General features: G+C 50.3%; 1 protein-coding gene and 1 non-coding gene across 2 annotated transcripts; both read left to right on the plus strand.

Moving 5' to 3' along the window:
* The first annotated feature begins 921 nt into the window (after positions 1 to 921).
* On the plus strand, positions 922 to 15,253 carry PRELP (proline and arginine rich end leucine rich repeat protein). Its single transcript, XM_007166128.2, has 3 exons — positions 922 to 1,091; positions 9,054 to 10,039; positions 12,565 to 15,253. Exons 1-3 carry the CDS (start codon positions 1,036 to 1,038, stop codon positions 12,738 to 12,740), a joined length of 1,218 nt encoding a protein of 405 aa, XP_007166190.1. The 5' UTR covers positions 922 to 1,035; the 3' UTR covers positions 12,741 to 15,253.
* A 3,654-nt stretch (positions 15,254 to 18,907) lies between these two features.
* On the plus strand, positions 18,908 to 19,014 carry LOC114238611 (U6 spliceosomal RNA). Its single transcript, XR_003623932.2, has one exon. It is a non-coding gene; the product is annotated as a U6 spliceosomal RNA (small nuclear RNA).
* The last annotated feature ends 188 nt before the right edge of the window (positions 19,015 to 19,202 follow it).

A 19,202-nucleotide genomic window follows, 5' to 3' on the forward strand; every position in this document is an offset into this window, starting at 1 on the left:
AAATTTTCTAAGTAATCAGCTGAGGTGGCAGGAAGTTTTGATGGGCTGCTACTTAACACTTAGCTACAAGTGTGTTGCAGTTTTTTAACTGAGGAGAATTGTTGGAGGTAATGGTCTTACTTGAATGGGTCTTCTGGGATGACATGGACAGGGGACATTTGGGTTTCCTCATGTACTTTGTGTGATGACCATACAGCCTTCAACTCTCTCCTGAGTGTGATATACATGGAGAAGCTGAAAGAAGACACTGACGTTGTTCACACCGACCACTGTCAGACCTTACCACTTTAGGTCTTACAGAAAATCTTTATTCTGCCTTCCCTTTGCAGTGTGATCCCAGGCCAGACTTTTCCCTCTCTGGTCCTCAGAGCATCCTGGCAGCCAAACCAAGGCTGTCTCTTGTGCTAAGTCACACACAGCAAGACTCCATTCCCTTAGCAACCTCCTAGACAAGGTGACCCAGGGAAGGATTGTCATTGCTCAGAGGACACATCCCACACCCCTCACATTTGGGAATGTAACAGCAGGGGAGTGAGGGGCATTAGAAGCAAGGCAATTGTTAGGAGGAGGAATGAAAGAGTCTGGCGCTTTTCGTTCCTTTTCCTCTGTTAATTTGGCCTGTTTTCCAAACATGGGTCAAACAGTCTCCCTCCCAGAACCAGCAGCAGCAGAAGGAAATGTTATTAAAAACGGGTCCGTTAGTGGGCATGGTGTGTGGATGAAGTCTTTGGGAGTTTTGGCTGCTAAATAAAGACTTTATTGTTGTCATTCCTCCTTTCCCAAGCTCCCTCCCTCTCTCCTCTCCTCCCTTCCTTCTCCCCTCCCTCCCTCCCCTCCCTTCCTCACTCCCCTCCCTTCCTCACTCCTCCCCTCCCTCCTTACAATTTGCCCGGCCCTCCCCCAACCTAACCTCCCCACCCCAATAGGATCCGGTGGAAGAAAAGCCATGCAAACACAAGCAGGCACACACCACTGGGAGATCAGAACTTCTAGCTGGCTCTCTGCTGCCACAGCTCCACCAAAGGGCGGGGGGAAATGGAGGGAGCCTTACCGACTAAACCCAGAGCTGAGAGGAGAGGCAGGTGGTGCAGGTAAGTCCAGTCTGGAGATGGGGAGGAAGGCTCCTGCCTCCAGCCGGTTTCTTCCTGCTCCATCCAAGCTAGTTTATTGATCTAGTCTGTATCCTCTCCTTCCTTCCTTCCTTCCTTCCTCCCTCCCTCCCTCCCTTCCTTCCTTCCATCCTTCTTTCCTTCCTTCCACCAAATTTTTCTCCTTTCAAAGGAGCTCAAATTAGTCTTCCTCATTTCTTCTCCACCCTCTTCCTCCTCTGCATCATTCTGTACCCATGTATTTGCTTGTTGCAAAAGCTAAACTTTCTTGGTACAGACGCTTGTTGTAGCACAGAGTTATGCTGCACACAGTATTTCTACAGATCAAGTTCCCATAGAAACCCTACTCTAGAACCCATTTCTCTGCACCTTTCACGTTTTGTCACACACTGTCACAGGCACACACACGTGTCACACAGAGGCTGCACTCTCACTCCACATGCACACCCACGAATACACACACAATATGAAGGCATCCTGTCCATTCACCTCCACTCTTCTGCATTTGACATGCAGGACTAGAGCACATAAGGATGAGACACTGGCAGGGACACACACAGGCACACGCACACACACTGCATCTTGTCTCCTGCCCTCTCACACGCCTCCCCAACTGTAAGAGAAAAGAGAAAGTGTGTTTCCCCACTGAGATGGCAGAGCCAAAAGAAATCATGTGTCCTGAGTCCAGGCGGAGTAGGAAGGGGCTGAACAACAGCAGGAGCTGGAAGGATTTCTTCGTTCTTTAGAACTTAATTGAGCGGGAGAGAGAAAAGCAGGTTTCCAACCTGCACGGTGTCTTCCCAGTAGCTCTGACTTTGGAGGTACTAATTCCCAGCTCTGGGGGCAATTCATTTCTTTTTTTCTGCAGGCAGCTAGATAAGATTTCTCTTTAAAGCCACTTCAAAATTATCCCACATTGGTAAGGGGTCCCCGTGGGAGAGGAAAAAAGACAGTAGTTCCTTAATCAGTCAGGGAGGGGAAAACTGAAGTGGCCAACTGAATGGGGCTTGTTTCCGAATAGGATGGTCCCTCTCCATCTCCCCGACTCATTCCTCTTCGACGACACAGAGCGCTGTCCCAAAGCACGCAGGGCATGGGCTAGAGCAGGGTCTCCAAATATGGTTGATCTTCCAAATCCTCTGAGTGCAGGGGAGGGGGAGAAGGGTGCTTACTAAAAATATAGATGTCTGGACCCCTTGCTCCAGACCCACTGGATCAAGACCCAGGAATCTATTGTTGTCTTAGGACTTGAGGGTCATCTAGGGCTTGAAAACCTGAACCAGGGGCCTGAAGGAGACCTGTGTGGAATTGATGAGCCCAGGATTCTGGCAGTTAGCTGCGCAGGAGGGCTGTGTGGCTTCCTGGACCAGGACCGTCTGGTGGAGGAGCTCCAGAGCGTCCCAAGTGGGCCACCCTCTTTTGCGGAGTAGAAGCAAGCACCTGAGGGAACAGGGAAGACCTCCTGTGAGCTTTCACCCTCCCTTCTCCTTGTAAGCACTGACAGGTATGTCGTGGGGGAACATTCCAGAAAGAAATTTCCCCCAAGATAGCTCCAAAGAGTTTATGTTTCCTCTTACCTGCTAACCTGCCTGCCCTGGGCCCCCAGGGGCATGCGTGGGGCTCCTCTCCATCCCTTCTAGATCCCCCCCGCTCCCCTGTCCAACAGCTGTCTGTTCTGATGGGCTCACACAGAGGATGGGCTGAACACTCCCCCTTCGCCTTCCTGGGGGAGGGGGCGGCAGCCCTATTTATTGGGCCTGTGGGAGAAGCTGGAAGGGGCAGAAAGGTGCAACAGGTTGGGATGGGAAGTCATGGGTCACAGTGGGACTCCACAGCCTGCTGAGGACAGGAGAGTGCACCGTCCCTGGTCAGCATCCCCTCACCTGCTTCAGAAAGGCTAGGGGTGGGGGTTACTGAATTGGAGGGACAGAGTAAACGTTCCCTGAATGGCCGGGGGCATCTGTGTTCTCTCTAATTTGTTGGTTCTGAGACCCAAGTGTGGTCTCACAGGCCCCAAAGAGGAGGAAATTTCTCTGTGTAGGAGAGCTGGGGAAAATCCATGTGCCCACTTGCAAGGATCAGCCTTTCGGTGGAGGGCAGGGCTGTCCTCTGGCCAAGCTGAAGGGAAAGAGACCCCATCACTTTGAAATAATGTCAATAATAGCTTAACATTCACTGAGCACTCACTTTTCACACATTTCCTCACTTAACCTTCAAAATGATCTGATAAGAAGGTGTTAGTATGCCCATTTTACAGATGAGGAAACTGAAGCTTAGTAGAGGTAAGAGATTTCTCAAGAGTACCCAGCTAAACAGCTGAAGAGTTGCAGGGTTGAGACCCACATCTACAAGCACCCAGTGCATCAGACAGATTCTTGTATGCTTTTTTCAGGGCTTGGAGATGTTAGGGGATGGAGGCAGAGAGAAGGATATGGTGAGGTGACAGGCTGTCAGAGGACTAGAGCCCTTGTTTCTTCCCCAGGCCCTTGGAATGGAAAACTTGCTCTTCTGGACTAGTGGCCTGAGGCCAAAAAAACATTGTGTTTACACTTTGCCTGGTGGTAGACACTGGGGAGACAGATTGTCTCTCCATAATAGTGTTATATTGATTTTTAGCACTTTCTGATCTGCAGCACATTTTAAAGTTGCTTATCACACTTACTTCTGAAAACAACTGGATGAGGAAGATAGGGATAGGGAAGATTTCGTTATCTCCATTTTACAGATAAGGAAACTGAGGCAAGAACAGGGTCACGTCACTAGGTCGAGGTAGACGGGTTGTGACCCCACGTCCCCTATCTAATATGCACCATGATGCGCTCCCTGCCTCTGCCCCCAATCAGGCTCACCCTTACTCTGATTTCACTCCCCAGGAAACGGACAGTGCATCAGTGATGTGCTGAATTTATCATGCCTCCATGTTAACCTTTTCCTTACCTCAGGACCCCACAAGCCCTACTTGGAGGCCTTGAAAGAGTCTCAGGCAGCCTGGCTGGGCCTGCCTCACTCCTCTGCTAATAGCTGATCAGACACCACCTGATTCACCTAGCTTCCAACTCTCTTCTGGGCTTCAGGAAGAGATAAAGGGAACAGGATGGCTTTCAGAAGTCTGAGTTTAGGACAGAAGGAAGGGAACAAAGAAAGAGGGTCATCCCAATGTCCATGGGTGTGTCCAGGGGCAGCCCCATCCTCCATGGTAGGGTCACTGGCTGTGTTAAGCCATGGAGGCTCAGGGGTGACAAGCTAGATGGGAAATCTGACAAGAAAGAAGAACACCAGGAAGTGTGTGGAGTCATCCTTCTTTAACAGGGGGAGACACACCCAACCTCACTCCCAGCCCAGCCCCAATCCTAGACTCTCTCCATACAAAGCCAATTACCCGTAAACTTGCCCTAATGACTTGGCAAACCCATGTGGACCTCAACCCCGCCCCCCCCACCCCCAGTCCTGAGGCTAAACATTGCAAGGGTCCTGGGAGTTTGAACCTTGAATGAATGAATTTATGAGCTAAGCAGGGACAGGGCTATCTCACTTTAAAAATCAGTCTCTCAGACTTCCCTGGTGGTCCAGAGGTTGAGACTCTGTGCTCCCAGTGCAGAGGGCATGGGCTCGATCCCTGGTTGGGGAACTAAGATCCCGCATGCCACACAGCACGGCCTTAAAAAAATAAATAAATAGGTCAGAGTCTCTCTAGAGAATATGCTCTTTTATAAACAAATAAATGAATAAACGAAACCACTGCCATCAGTAGAGATTTTATGCTCTACAACACACCTCAATGTGTGTGATCTCATTTGATCCTCACACAGTTGAGGAGCCTGGGGCCTGAGGAACAGGGTCAGAGCCAGGATTCAAGCCCAAATCTCTAATACTTGGAACTGAAATTTGAATTTAAAACTCTCTTAGAAAATGTTCTTAGGGCTTCCCTGGTGGCACAGTGGTTAAGAATCCACCTGCCAATGCAGGGGACACGGGTTCGAGCCCTGGTCCAGGAAGATCCCACATGCCGCGGAGCAACTAAGCCCGTGAGCCACAACTACTGAGCCTGCGCTCTAGAGCCTGCGAGCCACAACTACTGAGCCCGTGCACCACAACTACTGAAGCCCGCGTGCCTAGAGCCCGTGCTCCACAACAAGAGAAGCCACCGCAATGAGAAGCCCACGCACCACACCAAAGAGCAGCCCCCGCTCACCACAACTAGAGAAAGCCCGCGCGCAGCAACGAGGACCCAACGCAGCCAAAAGATAAATAAATAAATTTATTAAAAAGAAAAAAAGAAAATGTTCTTAAATGAGAGAGTGAATTTTGGGTCAGTCAAAGCAATTGCTTTCCCCCCACAAACGAGCAGCTTTTTGAGAACGGATGCTGGTGAACAGGCTGCAGGAAGTCAATGGTTATAGGTGGTCCACATGCGTTCACAGAGCAAGCAGTGAGCACAGCCCAGCAGAAAGCTGGGAGGCGTGCTTGCAAAGGCATACGAAATTTAAAACTCACACACACTTACGACCCAGCCTAAGGCACTGTTATGACTGGACAGAAGGTTCTGGAAGACAGGAGCATAAGAAGGTGTGACTCTGGGCTTTGTGAGGAAGACTATGGCTCCCCTTGGAGTCCAAGGACCTCCAGTCTGTCACAGATTCTGGTTTGGAGACTTAGACTCTGGGGGCTGCCCAGGCTCCAGCAGGATGGGGCACTGCCTGATGAGAAAAGCCTTAGAGATGAGCACTATTTCCTAAAGAAGGAAGTGCATGCCCATGCGAACACACACACACACACACACACACACACACACACACACAGAATGGTTCAGCCACAGGGCTAAGAGAAGGGGAATTGAACAGATCCCGTTTCTCCACGGAACAGCCCCAGGAGCTTCTCCTTGGGAACAGCCTCTCAGCTCTGAGAGGAGCTTGGCCAGCCCCAGACGTCTAGAGTGTAGAAGGGTCAGAGGACCCATGGGAAGATAAGAGAAGTTCCCAAAAGGTCTGGCATAGGAGGTGGGGAAGGAGTGGGAGGCAGGCCTGCCAGGTGGAGCTGTGACTAACCTGTGATCCTGTCACCCCTGACAATGATGCCAAGTGCTGCCCAGGCCCTGAGCCACCAAGAAACACCCCTGAGTGAGGGCCAGCTGCCTGAGTCACAGGGCCTCACAGAGCAGGCTTCCACTCTGGACGAGCTTTACTTGCTTCCCTCAGGGCCCAGCACCAGGTAGATGCTCTTGGTGACGAAGGCAATGAAGGGAAAGAGGGCCCAGCCAGCCTGGGAAGCCTCCCCAGGGCAGGGCTTCTCACACCACGAGAGAGCTCTTGCTTATTGTCAGGCTTCTGGGCGATCAGGAAATAAAAAACGCCAAAGCAAAAAAATTCAAGGTCACAAAAATTGGGGCTCTTAAAAATGTTTGATTTTAGTACACTAATGTTTTAACCACATGTTTAAAATCTATGTGCAATATGGTTGTGCTATTTTCAAGAAAATTACAGGACTTGTAACATATTAATTCATGGTTCACCAGGTACAAGTGGTGTGGGGTCCGGCAACAAGACTCAAGTTTAGTTTTACAATGAATGTCTTTTCTTCTCAGTCCTTTTGGTGTATCCCCAAGGCTGTTACATACTCAACTGGAGATAAAGCCAAGAATCTAACTGCAAGATCCTTTGTGATGGGAGGCCCAGGGGACATGGTACTCCGGGACCCCTTGGAGAGGTCTGCCTGGGAAGAGACCACCTTAGAGGGAGGTGAAGAAGCAACAGAAGCTGCAGGGCAGTCTCCTCCCTCCTCCTTCCTCATCTGTCTTCCTTCCTTCTTCCTCTCCTTCCTTCCCATACTCAGTATCCTCTATGAGGACTCACTCATGCACACAGACGACAGGGGAGCGTGCGTTTGCTTATGTGTGTGGTACGGGGAGAGGAGTGGTGTGTGTGTGAGAGTGTGCAGGCTGGGTGTCCAGGGGGTATGTGTGAAAGGTGTGGGGAGACGCCCTCTGCGCCTCCAGGGTGAGCTCTGCTCTCTTTCCTGTTTCTTGTCGCATTCAGCTCCTCCCGATCGGACTCAGGACTAAGTAGCTGGTGAGGGGCTTCTATCGTCTTCCTTTGAGCAAAGCCAGCAGGAAGCCGGCACTGGGTCACACAAGGAAAGATGTGGGCTCCAAGGAAAGAGAGGGGAAGCCTGGAACAGAGGCTTCACAGGGTCCAGATGCAGCTGGGGATACACTCCAGCCCACTCTTTCACAGGGCACCCCAAGAAACCTGCATCTCCAATGTGCCCCAGACCCCAGGAAGGAGAGGGACAGACCACCACAACTGTGAAGCAGCAGCAAGGAGGGCCATTGGAAGCAACGTGGAAACAGAGACCCTGGAGGGAGACCAGAGGGGCTGTCACAGGGATGATGGCCCTGGGAGGGGAAAGTACAGGTAACCCAGCCAGGCCAGGGGAGCAAGTCTATGGGAGAAGCCAATTTCCATCTGCAGACTTGGGTCTACTGCAATTTCCCCAGCTTAATTCAACTCAAACTACATGGCCCTGTCTGAGGTGTCATCAGGACCAAGGGGAAGGGCAACCCGAAAACATCCTTTAGCAACCTATTCCACTATGTCTCTGAGGCAGGAAGTTCTTCTTTATATCCCACCTCAATCCCACCAACTCCAATGGATATGGAAAGCAGCAATACCAGGTCAGAAGAAATGACCCCCACAGCTTTTTTTTTAATTGAAGTATAGTTGATGTACAATATTATATGTTACAGGTGTACAATACAGTGATGCACAGTTTTTAAAGGTTATACTCCATTTATAGTTATTATAAAATATTGGCTATATTCTGCATGTTGTACAATATATCCTAGTTTATTTTATACATAATAGTTTATAGCTTTTAATCCCCTACCCCTGTATTGCCCCTTCCTGCCTCTCTCTCCCCACTAGTAACCACTAGTTTGTTCTATATACCTATGAGTCTGCTTCCTTTTTGTTATATTCACTAGTTTCCTGGATCCCCTATAGCTTTCAGTTCCATCCTTGTTTACTTCCCCAGGAGCCTCCACATCTGGGGAGAAATTCTTGGTGTGTATCCTGCTGGCAAAGACCAGCATTCTCTGAGCTGAGCACTGCGGGTGAGGGGCGATCAGGGGCAGACACAAGGGTATCTGCAGCACTTCCTTCCCAAGAGCTCTGTGAGCCCATGGAGACCTGGGGTTTTGTCCTGGGTCTGCTGTTACATAGCTTCCTGGCCTTCACAAGCTACTTCTTTCCTCCAGTACTCAATTTTTATAAATAGTCAAGTCTGGACTTGATTGGTGGATTTCAAAACATTTTTAGCAATGCAACTTTTTTTTCAAATGAATGCTTTGGCTAAACCTCAATATACATAACATTAAAAAAACACAGAGCTGCTCAGGTTGGCACAGGGGTGGGTTGGGGGTACCCCAGGGCCATCCCCTTGGTCTCCCTCTCTCAGGAGGACTCCACAGAAATGGGGGCACAGTTTGAAAACCACCGAGTTATGGGATCCGTAAGGACCCTGCAGATGTAACACCCCAGGACTCTATGGCTCACATATTCTAACATCCCTCCTATAAGGGGAGTATAAGTGGAGGGATGATTTTCTCATGATGCAAATGGGGAGACCACGGGCTAGAGAGGTTAAGGGTCTTCTCCAGGAAACCCCGGGACTCCTGATTCACAGCCCAATGTGCTTTCTGCCAAGATGGCTCACACTCTCCAGAGCAAGCTTAACACATTCAGTGGCTAGGCCTCTGGGAGAGGGATCCAGACCCTCCAGCCCTTGTTACTTTCTCACCTGCTGGATACAGGCAAACAAGGAGATGCTTCCACAGGTCCCTCCCACAGCTGCCCCTGGAGCCCATCCTGACCAACTCTAGCTGCAAAGACATGTCCTCTCATTACTGAGGCCCAGCAGGCTGATGAGTTCCTGTATTCCTCCCCACAGGGGCGTCACCTGGATCATGAGGTCATCCCTCTGCTGGCTCCTCCCACTTCTCCTCATCTTGGCCTCAGAGGCCCAAGGCCAGCCAACAAGACGACCAAGACCCAGACCAAGGCCCCAGCCCAGACCCAGACTCAGGCCCACACCCAGCTTTCCTCAGCCCGATGAGCCATCGGAGCCTACAGACCTGCCTCCTCCCCTCCCACCAGGCCCTCCATCTATCTTTCCTGACTGTCCCCGGGAGTGCTATTGCCCCCCTGATTTCCCATCTGCCCTCTACTGTGACAGCCGCAATCTTCGAAAGGTCCCTCTCATCCCATCCCGCATCCATTACCTCTATCTCCAGAACAACTTCATAACTGAGCTCCCAGTGGAGTCCTTCAAGAATGCCACGGGCCTGAGGTGGATCAATCTGGACAACAACCGAATTCGCAAGGTGGACCAGAAAGTGCTAGAGAAACTACCCAGCCTGGTGTTCCTCTACATGGAAAAGAACCACCTTGAAGAGGTGCCCTCGGCTCTGCCCCAGAACTTGGAGCAGCTGAGGCTAAGCCAGAACCATATCTCCAGAATCCCACCCGGCGTCTTCAGCAAGCTGGAGAAACTGCTGCTCCTGGATCTCCAACACAACAGGCTAAGCGACGGTGTCTTCAAGCCCGACACCTTTCAGGGCCTTAAAAGCCTCATGCAGCTCAACCTGGCCCACAACATCTTGAGAAAGATGCCACCCAAGATCCCCGTGGCCATTCACCAACTCTACCTGGACAGCAACAAAATTGAGACCATCCCCAGTGGATACTTCAAGGGCTTCCCCAACCTGGCCTTCATTCGCCTCAACTACAACAAGCTCTCAGACAGGGGCCTCCCCAAGAACTCCTTTAACATCTCCAACCTACTCGTGCTCCACCTGTCGCACAACAAGATCAGCAACGTGCCCGCCATCAACAACAAACTGGAGCACCTGTACCTGAACAACAACAGCATCGAGAGTGAGTGGGGGCAGGGCTGGGGTGCAGCCACTGGGAGGGAAGCTGGAGTCTCTTCTGCCTCAACACTTTCTCATGAGCCTCATGGCGGGGTGGGTGCAAAAAGCACCCAATGTGGCCCTGGTCTTCAAACCTTGGTCTTTCCACTTACTATCTATGTGACCTTAAAAGGATATCTGACCTCTCTGGGAAGTTTCCTCATTTGTAAAATGAGAATGGCACAAAGTTGACATGAAGATTTAATAGTTTAATATGGATAAAGTGAGAATACCATGCTTGGAGGGTAATAGCTTTTCTCCCTCCACCCCTTCCCATCAGCCCCAGCTCTTTTGCCCTCCAGATCTATAGGTAAGGTAGACATGGAATATAGCCCTGGACATTCTCCTAAAAGCAGAATGGTGATATTTAAATGTTGACTCTGAAATGTCCTGGGCCTGTCCACTGCAGAAACTGGCAGCTGTGAGGAAAGAGTCTTCTTCCCAAGCCTAAGCCTAGGTTTTAAAGAGTCTGTAAAAAGCATACACAGAGAGGCAACTATATACTCAGAGTATACAACCGGTAGAAATGTGCAGCCAGAATAACATGTCCGTATGCAGGTGCTTTCTGAATCTATCTGGAAGGCTGGAAGATTTAGTCATATAAGATAGTACACTTAAGGCAGAATTTGCCTAAGCTACATTTACAGGGTCCCAGGATTGGGATAAAAAAATCGCAGGCCAGAAAAGAGGCTCGAAGTCACAGTTTTACTTCAATCAAAAATGTCAGGTCTGAGTAGAGCATCAGCAGAACAGTTTGAAAACAAAAGAGAGAATATTATCTGGTCCGTGGACAAAATCAGGCTACATTCACACAAGGAACGCAGCAGCTGCGCAGATAAAGGACAGCACGAGGAAAGAGAAGCACTCCTAAAATAATATTAGTAATCCTTAGTTTTCAAGCCAAAGGATGAGAGGAAGATTTTTGAATTTCTATAATAGTGAAACAAGCAGGTGGGAGAACAGGCTTATTCACTCATCTGAGATAATTACACAAAGGTAGGGGAAGGCTTCTTAAAATCTTGTAAGAAACAAATTCAGGAAAAGGGAAAACTACTGTCTAATTTTACCCTGCAGGTAGCAAACTAATGGAACACATTACCCCCAGGAGGCTGGATAGGCCACAAATCTAGACAGAAAGGATACCTTGATTAATACATGGCTGACAAGTTTCTACCACATTGTGGAAGAACAGGCTGCAGGGGTGGGGTGGGTAAGGGAGTATATTATCCAGCCTTCTGAGGTTGAAGACAGAAAGATCACACCCACTCTCACCATTTCAGATTTGAGGACTAAGCATCAGGGTGGTAAAGTCCAAAGTCACAAAGGTCATAGGAAGAAAATCCATCTATGTCAGGGCTCTTTCTGCTACTCCAATGTTGAAGAGAGAAGAAAGGGGAGAGAGGGAAGACGAGGAAGAGGAAGAAGGAGATGAAGAGCAACCACAACAACAACCCACAGAAGATAAAACAAGCAAGGCTTAGGGAGAATAAAAAGCTCCATTTAGAAGATGACATACCTCATGTCATCTAATAAGAGGTGAAGGAGAAAATGGAAACTCATTTTCCATTTGAAAGCCTACCACAATTTGGCCATAACTTACCTTTCCAGCTTACTTTCCCCAGAATCGGTAATCAACTTCTGAATCAACAGATTCATCGTGTCCTAGGACCGCATGCCCTTCCCAGGCCCCCTTTCCTCTTCCTGTCATCCCTATTTCAGCTAATGTAACCATCTCCTGCTCATCATCATGCCTCACATCCTGTTCACAGGAAAACCTCCAGAGTAATCCATCCACCTGCTGGCTTCAGATCTTGCTTCCCCCTATTGTTTCTCCACACTGTAGCCAGATTCATCTTTCTATAGTATAAACCTGATCATAGGACCCTTCCAGGTTTAACACTCCAGGACACTATGGTTCATATATCCCACCATCCGCCTCATAGCAACAGTCCTGCTCAGTGCCATTCCTCAGACTGGGAATCAAAGACCCCATCCTTAGTGAAATATTTGAAAGCCTACCATAACTGGTGGCCACAACTTACCTCTCCAGTTTAGTCTTCCTAGTATATCACATTGTACTATTTACTGGTCCCAAACTCTGTCATGAGCTTTTTGGCCTCCACAATATCATTCAAATAGGTCACAGCATCAGAACACCATCCCCAGGTCTCTACCTGCTGTAATCCTATCTTTGAAGGTTCAGCTGAAAGTTTACTTCCTCTATGACTCTTCTGAGTAAATTTTCCATAACCATTGTTGATCAATTCCAACTTAATTTGTTTCACAAATGGGTAAACGGAGCCTGGAGGTTAGGGTCGACTCATTCATGGTCACACGTTCCCAAGAACTCATCAGCCAGTTCCAGAGAGGAAAACTCTAGAGTCCTTGTCCCTGTCTACCCTCTTCTTCCTCTTTGTCTTTGCCTCCAGCCCCGTCAGGCCTGACCCCCTGCCCATCTCTCCTGCTGACTTCTCCCCTTTTTCTCCATAGAAATCAATGGGACCCAGATTTGCCCCAACAATCTAGTTGCCTTCCACGACTTCTCCTCGGATCTGGAGAATGTGCCACACCTCCGCTACCTGCGGCTGGATGGAAACTACCTGAAGCCGCCCATCCCACTGGACCTCATGATGTGCTTCCGCCTGCTGCAATCTGTGGTCATCTAGGCCTTACCCTGCCCCTGGAGCTCCTCTGGCCACACTTGAATACAGTGGCCCAGGTGCCTGTGCCCACCATTTGTTTTCTCTGTCTCCTTTTCTTGCTCTCAGCTTTGCCTTTCTTATCCCACCCTCCTGATGCAAGGATAAGCCACGTACTCTGCTGCCCCTGCAGCTTCTAGAGCAAGACTTCCAAAGGCTTGATTTGGTCCACTCAGCTCAAAGACATCCACTGCACATCCAAACTTCTGGACCCAGAAGCACAGAGGTGTGTCTAAAGACTTCATATTCTCTTCTCTCTCCTCCCCCCCTCATCACTCCTGGGTAAGTCTGGGCTATGAACCGACATCTGGATCTTGTCCTGGCCAAAGCAAGCAGAAGATGGTCAGGGGCAGCCTAGAGGTGAGGTTTGGGAAGTCCTGCTGGAAACTCCTCCATGGTGGGCAGCTCTGGCCCAAAGAGGCTAAGAAACCCGTGTCTCCCTGGCTGAGGATCCCATCTTCCAAAACTGCTACTCCACCACCCCATTCACTGGCACCAGACAGCGCACCAGCTCTGTGCCAGCCCGTGTTCTCTGGAAAGGAAGTGCAAGGGAATGGCTGAGGGAGGGCAGAGGGTCAGAGATTCACAAGGGCCTGCATCCAGCTGTCTCTTCATAGGGATGAGATGGGGCCCTCCTTCTCAGAACACAGCCTCCTGGCTGGTCCTCTCTGTTCCAAGAGTAAGAGCAGGGAGGAACAATCCAGGAGAAGAATGGCTCAAAAAACTAGGAATCAGCTGGTGGGAGAGGGGTGGGAGTCAGAGACCCAGGATGGGCCCGTGTGGGTGCAGATGGATCCTGCTGCCCCCTTGGCCACTCTGGATAAGAGGCCTGATGCCCTGCGGAACACAGCACCCACAGTGGAGTGTACACAGCCACCAACCCCCCCCCGCCATCTGTTCTCTATCAGTGAGGATGGCCCAATTCTTTCCACTCCCGGGAAGCAGTTCCTGAGAAACTGCTCAAGAAGGGGTGGAGCACCTGGAAATCTCCCAGAAGCCTCTTCCACTTGCGCAGATTGGCCTCCCCTTCTAAGACAGACACAGCAGTGACACCTGGTGGCTGGTGCTTGCCACAGCTGGCTCCCACGTTCCTGCTCATCTCTCTGGTGTGATTTTCCAAGATCAAGGAGTTGGCCTCAGGTTCCAACTTGGAGAGCCATGGGCGATGTGCATGGTCTCTCTCTCCTCTGGGGTCTAAAGGGCACAAAGGTACAGAGGCCCCAAGGTGGGGGATCTGATTCCCATCATGAGTGAACACAAGTGGGAACCTTCAGGAAACCAGTTGAGGATACAGTTTGTTCCGATCTGCTCTCTTACCTTATGGGTCCCCTCTGCTCTCAGCTTTCATGTGGTACACCAAGGAGGTGGATAAGATACCCCTCCAAGGACCCTCTGGCGCTCATGTTCCTGTATGCAGCTCCATCCTTTAGACCATGTTCTAATGCAGGACAAGTCCTAAATATTATCCCTTTCCCTTGCAATAATTTATTCCCTGTATGGACTGTCCTTCCCCCAGAGTTCCCACCCCACCCTGTCTGGCCCAGGTGAGCAGTGTGACAGGCCTCTAAGGGAAGCCTGGGTTCCACAGGGCTGACTCAACCTCATCTTCCCCTTAACTCCCTCTAGGGGATGCTGCCCCTCTACAGCCTCTGAGTGTATGTTGGTGGGGGTGGGGGCATATGTCGTAGAAATGAGCAGGATACAGTGCCCACTCCCAAGTTAGGCTGAAAAAAGTTACAGCGATGTTTAAGAAATTGGATTAAGCTAGGTCCCTAACCTCAAGAAATTCCCATTATACTCTTATTTTTCCCTTTTGCTAATTTACAGAAAATGGGCCCATTTCATTACAGCCTCCTTCCCCCATGCTCGCATACAACTGCTTCATTCCTCGAGGCTGCAGCTGGTTTCTTCGAGGCTGCAGCTGGTTTCTCCAAGGCTCCTGCTTAGAGTCAAGATATTATTGTGGCTGTAAGCAACCTGGTGCTATGGCCTGGATAAGCCCCTTCTGCACCTTATTCCCACCTTGCGCCCTCAGCCCCTCTGATGAGGCCCTCAGGGGAGCATAGCTCCTGGGGCTCCCCGGGGAGGAGGGGTCATTCCCCAGCTCCTGCCAACCTGAAGTGTTTTGTTTCAGCAGCAACAAAATCACCATCATCCTATTGCCACATCTAGAATATTTCTGCTTCCTCCATTACTCCCTGTATCTGTAAACCAGAGGAAATTAAATTGGCTTTACAGCACCACCCTCCCACATACAATGTGCTGTTTTCCCTCGGGTTTAAGGAAGCCCCCTCCTCCATATACAAGTTAATTCTCTCAGTGCTGCTGACATATGCACATACAGGTGTGTAAGTAGGTGTGTATGTATGTGTACTCTGTACATATATCTATTCTTTCTTGAAGACCATATTAACTTTGTGCAACAACTTTGACATTCCAGCACGCTTCACAGCAGAGAAAATAAAGTGATATGAAAAATATCCTGCTTGAAATTGACAATGTAAACAGATGAGAATAGTACCTTAAAGTCACTTTGCCACCCCTCTCCCCCTGCCTCCCACCTTCCTTGCTCTGAGAAGACTGGTGGAGAAAGGATCCTATCCTTAAGAAGCTCTAGGAAAATTATTCCAAAAGTTTTTCTGGTGAATTTCCCCCAAACTCACAATTGTTACAAAAATAATCCCTAAAGTCAGACAAGAAATTTGACAGCTACATTTGAAGCCCAAATCTCCAAGTTCTTTTTAACCCGCAGATACCAAATTGTTGAGGTCTCCCAAATGCTCTGTACTGAAAGACAGAAAACAGACACCACTCCTGACCAGGAAAAGATAACAGACTAGTTGAGGACAGGTAGTGTAAGATACACAAAACAGTGGCAGAGGTGTATCAAGGGCAGTGAGCAAAGGGCCAGCCACAACATCTGGAATGGTCTACATGCTATGCAGATGTTCACAGAAGGGCAAAAACAGGGTACCCTGGAATCTGTCTTCAGGTGGAAGGTTTGTTCCAGAACCAACCCTGTGATCCTCCCGGACTACACCATCTTCTTTCCAATGAAAACTGCCAGATGCTGTCCCACCCCTCCCACCCTGCCCCCTAAATTCCTGCTTCAGTTCAATTCAGCAAGTTTTCAGCATATATCAACCATGTGCAAGGTTCCCAGCTAAGAATTCAAGGATAAGTAATATATACCCCATGCCACTGAGGAATTCATACAGGAAAAAATCCATGAATTAGTAATTGCATGTCTTAAGTGTTTGCAATAATGTTGGGTACAGAAAGCATAGTGGAGAGGGCCTCTACTTCTGCCTGGGAGAAACCAGAATGGCTCCTATCATTTGAGCTGGATCTTAAGGTTTGAATCAGATTTTGCCAGGTGGGAGAAGGAGGAAAAAGCACATAAACAGGAAAGAAGGGAAGCAGCATGAGAAAAAGATTGGGAGACATGGAGTCTACCCTGTATGAGGTGTGTGTGTGTGTGTGTGTGCCTGAGAGAGGAAGAGAAATGAGTTCCAGTCATGGAGTTATGTAGCTACAAGCCCTCAGCAGGGAATATACCCTTGCTGTCCAAAAAGCAGGAGGGTTCCTGAAACTTCCACCCCTGCCTCTCTCTCTGCCCACGAACAGGGAAGCAACAGGGTCAGCTGGCCAGACTTCTGTCCCCAGGGCCTGCCACCTCCGTTCCATCATCATGCCTCCTGCTTCTCCTAATGAGATTCGGATTAGACCAGCTCCTGCACCTCCCGCCACCTTTTGCGGGCTCTCTGGGAGCTGAGCTGCCTGGAACAACAGCATGATCGTTAGACGGTTCCCACGTAGGTCACACACACGCACACATCCCATGGACCCTCCCAGAAATCCATGGTAACCAGAGTGTGTGCCGGTGTATTTGTGAAACCGAGAGCAGAAGCTGGGAGAGGGTCTAAGACGTGCAGCCTAAACCAGAAGCTGCTCCACTGGGGGCCGGGGGCGGGGGTGGAGGGGGGCGTGGGGAGGGTGGAGCCAGCTCATGCGTGGAGTGACCGCAAATCTGGCCAAGCTGGCCGAGTGCGTGGGAGAATACCGACTGTAGGGGCCACAGCGATAGAGCCCAGAGAGCAGGAGGGCTGGCGGGTGTGCGTCACCGAGAAAGCGGGGAAGGAGAGTGGGAGCAGACTGCAGGGGGGAATGAATGAACCGTCACATCTGCATTCTTCGCAGGGAATAAATGGTGTGGGGTGGGGAGGGGTGACGCCCAGGCTGACTCGGGGGCGGGGCGGGGGCGAGGGTTTCTGGCTGCGGAGCCTAGGCTGTAGAGAGAAAGTAGAGGAGGACAGCCCGCCACATATGCATTCTGTTTCCTGGGCACCTTCCTGGCTCCAGGGGCTCCCTCCCTCCACCAGCAGAGCCCTGCGTGTCTCTGCACACGTCGGGGGCCGTCTGGGGCACAGGAATAAGTGTTGCTCTGGTGACAAGTTTCTTGGGCTGGGGAAGCCCTCTCCACACCAGCTGGTGCCCAGGAGCACTGCCCCTGGAGCCAGGCTGTTAGCTCTGCCCCTTCACCTGTTGTGCCAGGGCAGAGATGAGTTCTGCCAAGGCCATCTCTTCTGAGGGCACAGAGACACATGGCCTCAGGACCTCAGGGGTGAGGCAAAGAAGGGGAGGGTCATATGAATAAAGGAGAACTCTCTGGCCTGAGAATCAGGAAATCTAGGACCTGGCCCTGGCTCTGTGTGACCTTGGGCAAGTCACCTCACCTTGCTGGGCCTCGGTTTCCCCACATGCACTATGAAAGTTTTGGATTAAACGATCCCAAGGAGAACCATGCAGCTGGGATTCGGTCTCTGGTTAGTGGGAGGAAGTAGGGAGAAGGGGCGTCACCTAAGAACCTGGACAAACACGTATGCAGGCTGGCAGACTCCTGGGGACGATGTCTTAGCCCCTTACCCGTGCCTTCAGCAAGGACTTGCCCTGCAGCAACCTAAGGCACCAGGGAAAGGAGAGTCTTTCCTGACACATACATCTTTGGTAGGGGACCATGGAGTGGGGGGGGGATTCTCCTCAGCCCCCTGAGGACCCCACACAATGCCTCCTGGTGTTTATGATCAGGAAGTTTTTTTCTAGGGCCCAATCTTATAGATTTGGAGAATTTCCTATATCTTCCTCCCCATCATCGTCAGAGAGCTTGAAGCTGGCTATCAAATCCTGCTCCATCCCCCATTCACCTTCTCTTTGAATCTCTCTCCCTGTGGTGATCTTTGTTCAGTTATGGTCCTGGATTAGAGGTCCAGGTGGTGGGTAGTGGTGCTGGTCGGAGTACCTCAGCTGAGCCTCTTTTAATCTTTGGATTCTGTCTATGAAACCAAAGCCTTATCACTCTCTGGCTGGAGAAAAAAGCTGGAAAGCCAAGCTCTATCCCTCCACATACCCCCACTGCTGCCTTCTCTTCTTGGAGAGTACAGAATCTGAGGGGTTGATCTACCCTCAGGAGGTGGGAACCACCTGCCCCCTCAAAGACGGTGGGCCAGAAAAAGAGAGACGTAGCAGACAGAGAAAGAGAGGAAAAGATGATGGGAGGTGGGGAGGGGTACATATAGGGGGCTGAGAGTAGAAGAGGTGGAGGGAGGGAGAAAAAAATTCTTTCCAACCAAGCAAAGGAGTGGGATGAGGGACCTGCTGAGGAAGGAGGAGAAGAAACAGCTGGACGTCAGGAAAAAGAGAAGTCTGATTGGCTACACGCCTGCCTTGGCTGGCTCCCCTGCCCTCCCCAGGCGACTGTCTACCCAGACCCCTCCGTGGGTCATGACTTCTCCATCAGACTCCCCACCTCTCTGGAAGCTGTGAGCCTCCATTTGGAACCAAAAGAGTCTACAGGGGTAAGGTTCAAGGCTTTGAGGTGTTAGGCCCATTGGTATGCAAATGAGGGAGAGTGCTTGTGGGGAGGAGGGCACAGGGGTGCAGTGGGGTGGGGTGTCTGGGTTGAGACAGGGGATTGAGGTTGGAGGGAGGCAGTAAACTGTCTTAGGGCTTTTGCTTTAAGATTTTTTTGATTATATAATTTGGTTTGGAGTAATGTATGGGAGGTAAGATGAAGAGACACCTCTTGCTAGGATGGGGGCTTACCCCCTTGCCCAGCTAAAATTAAGAAAGGGAGCGTGCTTCCTTTGGCAGCACACATACTAAAATTGGAACGCTACAAAGAAGATTAGCATGTCCCGTGCACAAGGGTTACACGCAAATTTGTGAAGCTTTCCATTTTTTTTTTTTTTTTTTGGCTGCATTGAGTCTTTGTCGCTGTGCGCGGGCTTTCTCTAATTGCGGTGAGCAGGGGCTGCTCTTCGTTGCGGTGCGCGGGCTTCTCATTGCAGTGGCTTCTCTTGTTGCGGAGCATGGGCTCTAGGTGCACGGGCTTCAGTAGTTGCAGCACGCTGGCTCAGTAGTTGTGGCGTA

The sequence above is a fragment of the Balaenoptera acutorostrata genome, chromosome 1 (genome assembly GCF_949987535.1).
Source record: "Balaenoptera acutorostrata chromosome 1, mBalAcu1.1, whole genome shotgun sequence".
In the NCBI taxonomy this organism is placed as follows: Eukaryota; Metazoa; Chordata; class Mammalia; order Artiodactyla; family Balaenopteridae; genus Balaenoptera; species Balaenoptera acutorostrata.